This window comes from Cucurbita pepo, unplaced genomic scaffold (genome assembly GCF_002806865.2).
Source record: "Cucurbita pepo subsp. pepo cultivar mu-cu-16 unplaced genomic scaffold, ASM280686v2 Cp4.1_scaffold000150, whole genome shotgun sequence".
Classification (NCBI taxonomy): Eukaryota; Viridiplantae; Streptophyta; class Magnoliopsida; order Cucurbitales; family Cucurbitaceae; genus Cucurbita; species Cucurbita pepo.
The window spans coordinates 212,449-218,628 of NW_019646441.1; the positions used below are offsets into that span (position 1 = coordinate 212,449).

General features: G+C 34.9%; 1 protein-coding gene across 1 annotated transcript in view; it reads left to right on the top strand.

The window, feature by feature from the left end:
* The first annotated feature begins 1,169 nt into the window (after positions 1–1,169).
* LOC111784077 (serine carboxypeptidase 1-like) overlaps positions 1,170–6,180 on the top strand; it is a 6,543-nt gene continuing 1,532 nt past the window's right edge. Inside the window, exons 1-10 of the mRNA XM_023664905.1 lie at positions 1,170–1,357; positions 1,464–1,612; positions 2,234–2,310; positions 3,358–3,480; positions 3,585–3,687; positions 3,752–3,789; positions 3,902–4,003; positions 5,473–5,553; positions 5,638–5,871; positions 6,010–6,075. Of these exons, the coding sequence (XP_023520673.1) occupies positions 1,203–1,357; positions 1,464–1,612; positions 2,234–2,310; positions 3,358–3,480; positions 3,585–3,687; positions 3,752–3,789; positions 3,902–4,003; positions 5,473–5,553; positions 5,638–5,871; positions 6,010–6,075 (1,128 nt within the window). The 5' untranslated portion in view covers positions 1,170–1,202. The remainder of the gene's footprint in view (positions 1,358–1,463; positions 1,613–2,233; positions 2,311–3,357; positions 3,481–3,584; positions 3,688–3,751; positions 3,790–3,901; positions 4,004–5,472; positions 5,554–5,637; positions 5,872–6,009; positions 6,076–6,180) is intronic.

Genomic DNA, 6,180 nt, shown 5'->3' on the forward strand with positions numbered 1-6,180 from the left:
TTATCGCCACCGAAAAACAAGGTGCACATTTCTGTTCAGTGGCTCAGAATTACTTCAAGCAAAGTACATTTAACCTTCTTGGTTACCTTTCGGAAGCTTTTTCTAGGACACACGTGAGTGAGAACAAAACGTGCATAAAGGGTTTGTTTTGATTTGTCAGGATAGTTTTCCAGTCTCAGCAAAATTTCTAGAACCTCGGGACCCTGATGTGCTGAATTTCAAATCTTACTAAGCATGTCACTAACTTTTATCTATCAAACGCGTCTTTTGCTTATAATTGATGCAATTATTGAGTCAAATAATACAAACACTGATGAGAAAGAAATCACTCGTGAAGACGGAAAAGTGTAGGGGTATCAAAATCCAACAAACAAAAGACATAAACTTTATGAAGACACAAAATGGGAATGGACCCAATTGGGTTCCTCTTCCCCCAATCATTTAGCAATCCTTTGTATTGTTTTTCTCAATTGTTATATACTTTTAGGGTTTACTTCCAAAAAGAAACCTTGGAAGACTCTAAAATGTACACTAAGACACCACCAACATTGTCACCATTCATTGTTTTTGTCAAATATATGCTTTTTCTTTTGTCTTTTTTGNTTCCCCAACCAATGTGGGACATCACGGTAACGGCCCAAGCCCACCACACCACTAGTAGATATTTATCCTCTTTGGGCTTTTCCTCTTGGGCTTCTCCTCAAGGTTTTTAAAACGCGTCCGTTCGCCAGAGGGTTTCACACCCTTCTAAAAAAATGTTTCATTCCTATCTCATAATCCACCTCCTTCAAGGCCAGCGTCCTCGCACTCATTCCTCTCTCAAATCAATGTAGGGTCTCACAATGAGTGTGAAGTGCAGGTGCACGTTATCTTTGAAGTAATATATAGAAAGTATTCCAAATACCAAACCCGAGAGGACCAATGTAGCTAAACTTTCAATCAAACAACAAAGATCACTCTAGTCGAGATTTCAAAAGGTTAGGACATATAATCTAATTAAACCCGAGATATAAAATTTAAAAGTTAAGAGGGGCGAAAAGGAAAGAAGCCGAAAGTGAAGGGACTAAAAAGGAAATAAACCCAAAATTTGAAATGGAAAAAAGGAGGGTCTCATTATATATATATATATATATATATATATATATATATATATATATATAAACGGCGAAAGGTAGAAGAAGAAGAAGAAGAAGGAAGAAGAAATGAGGAAATTAGGAGTACTGGTGTTGTTTTGGAGTGCATCGATACTTCTTCCGAACCATAATCGCTGGCTTACAGAAGCAGCTCCGGCGAATTCGGCGGTGACTCACTTGCCAGGCTTCACGGCCGGCGATTTCCCGTCCAAACACCACTCCGGGTCAGTGCCTTCTCAATTTCGTGATTTTGATTTTGATTTCTAGGGTTTAGGGTTCCGAATTTCGGTCTCTGTGCGATAGGATTGAAATTTAGGGGTTTTTTTTTAGGTATATAAATATCGACGGAGGTTCGAGTGGGAAGAGGCTGTTTTATTACTTCGTGACGTCGCAACGGAGCCCCGCCGCCGATCCGGTGGTTCTCTGGCTCAACGGCGGCCCTGGCTGCTCTAGCTTCGACGGCTTTGTTTATGAACACGGTAGTACTCTACTTCCCTCCCTCTTTCCTTTTTCTTTTTCCTTTTCTTTTTTAAAACTTAAATTACAATTTCTTTTCTATAAATAATTTATTTTCTTGAAATTCAGACTATTTTTATAAAATTTTAAAATTTTAAAAATATTATTAAAAATGAAAATTTAATTTTACAATTTTATTTCGAGAATAATATAACTTTATTAATACAATTTTATTTTCGAATACGTATTTTTTAAGATCTTGAAAATTTAAAAAAAGTTTAGAGATATTATTTAAATTTTATTTTTTAATTTGAATTTATTTTCTATAATTAGGTGTGATTTTTATGGGTTGGTCCCACTTGCTTTGAATAGGACCAAAAATTATAGGTTGGGAGATGGGTAGGAATTTAAAAAATAAAAAATAAAAAATAAAAAATAAAAAATAAAAAATAAAAAATAAAAAATAAAAAATAAATTGTGGGTCGGGATGGGAAATATCGATTGCATTAATAAAATGTGTATTTTCATATATTATTTAATTAGAAATTTACTGAAATTAAATATTTTATTTTATTTATTAGTGATGGAGACGTCTAATAAATTTAATTAAAATTAATATTTTAATGTTCATTATTCATTTGCAGGACCTTTCAATTTTGGAGAAGGAAATCCCAAGGGGACACTCCCTACCTTACATCTTAATCCTTACAGCTGGTCCAAGGTGACATCATAATTCTTTCCTTTATATCTATCTATCTATCTATATATATATATATATATATATATACACATATGACGTAATATATAGTTAAAGAAATTAAGTCGGGATATCATATTTGAGCTAAAATACAATTAAAAGTTTATTATACTAAAAGGACTCGTGTTGATATATAAGAAGTTCAAGTTGTTAGATGAAAGCGACTCTTCACAATGGTATGATATTGTCTACTTTGAAAATTCTCGTGCCTTTGTTTTGGGCTTCCCCAAGAGGCTCAGGCAAATTTCATTTTAGACGATCAACTAGGTACGTCATTGATAGCCTCTACTCGTGTCCTAGCTTGTCTGAGAGCTAAATTTGTCTCGATTGTTTGTCTCTTGTCTTGAGCTTTCCTCAAGTTAGCTTCCGCTATTTCAAGAGTTTATTGAGCTTCTTGTAGATCAATGTCACTAGCCTTCTCGGCATCATTTACTAAAATAGTGACCTCAGTATTGCCTATTCTAGCAAAACCACCTATCAGAGCCTAGCAAAACCACCTATCAGAGCCATCGTTAACCATCGGTCATTAGCCGTAACCACCCATCAGAGCCACTCATTATTGCCTATTCTAGCAAAACCACCCATCAGAGCCATCGTTAACCATCCGTCATTAGCTGTAACCACCCATCAGAGCCATCGTTAACCATCCGTTAACCACCCATCAAAGCCATCGTTAACCATCCGTCATTAGTCGTAACCACTCATCAGAGCCATCGTTAACCATCCGTCATTAGCCGTAAGGTGCGAGATTTGGTAACACACCAATTTGTCCACTATTCATAACTAAAATCATTTCTTTCACTTCTGAAGCCCAAAGCCCAAATAATTCGAAATGTCTCCTATCAACGTAGAGAGTATTTCTTTATTATAAACTCATGATCATTCCCTAAATTAGCCGACGACGTGGGACCTTCATTCAACACAAGTCATATCACATAGAACGTTGGATATCGAATTTGAAATCCCGATTTAAATTTTGATATTGTAATTTGAAATAAATATTATTTGCAGGTTTCAAATATTATATATTTGGATTCCCCAGCTGGTGTTGGCTTATCCTATTCCCCAAACGAGGCCAATTACATTACAGGAGATCTTCAAACGGCTTCTGATACACACATTTTCCTTCTCAGAGTAATTCATCTTTTCTTATTATTTTCATTTTGCAATCAAGTCCCTGAACTTTTCAAATCTTCAATTTCTCACCCTTCAAATATCAAAAATTGAAATGTTGGCAGTGGTTTGAGGAATTTCCAGAATTTCTTCAAAATCCATTTTACATAGCAGGAGAGTCCTTCGCAGGCATCTATGTCCCCACCCTTGCTTCTCAAGTAGTCCAAGGTAGTACTGTATTTATTTATTTATTTTATATAATATTTTATAATTATTTAATATATGGATGTAGGGCTTAAAAATGGGGCTGTGCCAATTATAAATTTCAAGGTACGTATAAGTAAAAACTAAAAAATTGAAGGATCAAAAAGAAAATTATAAAATTGTGGTGGGAACTAAATATAAATATGAGAAATTTTGGGTATTTGATGGAAATTAATAGGGTTACATGGTGGGGAATGGTGTGACGGATGAAAAGTTTGATGGCAATGCTCTCGTCCCTTTTGCACATGGAATGGCCCTAATCTCTGACGCTATGTTTCAGGTAATCATTACTAAATTATATATTTCCATCTCCATTTTAGCATCGTTTAAATAACCATCCGTTAACCACCCATCAAAGCCATCGTTAACCATCCGTTAACCACCCATCAAAGCCATCGTTAACCATCCGTCATTAGTCGTAACCACTCATCAGAGCCATCGTTAACCATCCGTCATTAGCCGTAAGGTGCGAGATTTGGTAACACACCAATTTGTCCACTATTCATAACTAAAATCATTTCTTTCACTTCTGAAGCCCAAAGCCCAAATAATTCGAAATGTCTCCTATCAACGTAGAGAGTATTTCTTTATTATAAACTCATGATCATTCCCTAAATTAGCCGACGACGTGGGACCTTCATTCAACACAAGTCATATCACATAGAACGTTGGATATCGAATTTGAAATCCCGATTTAAATTTTGATATTGTAATTTGAAATAAATATTATTTGCAGGTTTCAAATATTATATATTTGGATTCCCCAGCTGGTGTTGGCTTATCCTATTCCCCAAACGAGGCCAATTACATTACAGGAGATCTTCAAACGGCTTCTGATACACACATTTTCCTTCTCAGAGTAATTCATCTTTTCTTATTATTTTCATTTTGCAATCAAGTCCCTGAACTTTTCAAATCTTCAATTTCTCACCCTTCAAATATCAAAAATTGAAATGTTGGCAGTGGTTTGAGGAATTTCCAGAATTTCTTCAAAATCCATTTTACATAGCAGGAGAGTCCTTCGCAGGCATCTATGTCCCCACCCTTGCTTCTCAAGTAGTCCAAGGTAGTACTGTATTTATTTATTTATTTTATATAATATTTTATAATTATTTAATATATGGATGTAGGGCTTAAAAATGGGGCTGTGCCAATTATAAATTTCAAGGTACGTATAAGTAAAAACTAAAAAATTGAAGGATCAAAAAGAAAATTATAAAATTGTGGTGGGAACTAAATATAAATATGAGAAATTTTGGGTATTTGATGGAAATTAATAGGGTTACATGGTGGGGAATGGTGTGACGGATGAAAAGTTTGATGGCAATGCTCTCGTCCCTTTTGCACATGGAATGGCCCTAATCTCTGACGCTATGTTTCAGGTAATCATTACTAAATTATATATTTCCATCTCCATTTTAGCATCGTTTAAGGATACACGTTCATACGTTAGGCACGATGCGAAGATATGAAGAAAAAATCGTTGTTTTTATTATTATCTTGTGGGGTTGAAGCCTCGTAGGGACCTGTCCCAAATAAAGTCGTAAATCTCTGTTTGAACAGAGAATGAAAGAGGGAGTAGGGAGAGATTTGTATACGTTAGGTAAATAGAATCGGAGACGGTGATTGAATTTCTCGTCCTCGTCTAAGTATAATAAATTTGTTTTTTTTTTGGAAAACTATATTATAATATTAAAATTGTAGCGATGAAAATAGGATAAACTTAATGTAATTTGTATAATATTGTAGGAAGCCGAAGCTTCTTGTGGTGGAAATTACTACGACCCTCAAACGGAGGCTTGTTTTGACAAGCTTGAACGGGTTGATCAGGTTTTTACTTCTGAAACCTCTTTTCATAGTTTTGTATTTGGTTTATAAAATTTAAAAATTTTGAAAAAAAATGAATGAAATTAGGACTTGGAGAGGTTAAACGTATACGACATCTTGGAGCCATGTTTTCACATAGGAAACACGAGCGAAAGCTTGCCTACAAGTTTTCAACAGCTTGGGCAGACAAAGAAGCCTTTAGCCGTAAGGAAGCGGATGTTTGGTCGGGCTTGGCCTTTTAGGGCACCGGTGCGCGATGGGATCGTCCCTCTTTGGTCTGAACTAGCTGAGACTGACATCAAATCTCACGTACCTTGTCTGGTTAGCTTACATTTCATAATCACTCTCGTAAACTAAAATTATCAATTTAATTCAATTATACCAAAATATTGTTCAGGTATAAATTTATAGTAAAGATTTTGAAAGTCAACTATTTGTGTTTGACTGTTATGAAAGTAGAACGATGAAGTAGCAACGATTTGGTTGAACGACGAGTCGGTGAGAGCAGCCATTCACGCCGAGCCGGTACTTCTTTTCGAACCCTATAATTAATTATTTATTTGTTTCTATTTTTTATATTTATAATTATAAAAAAAAAAAAAAAAAAAAAAAAAAAAAAAAAAAAAAGGG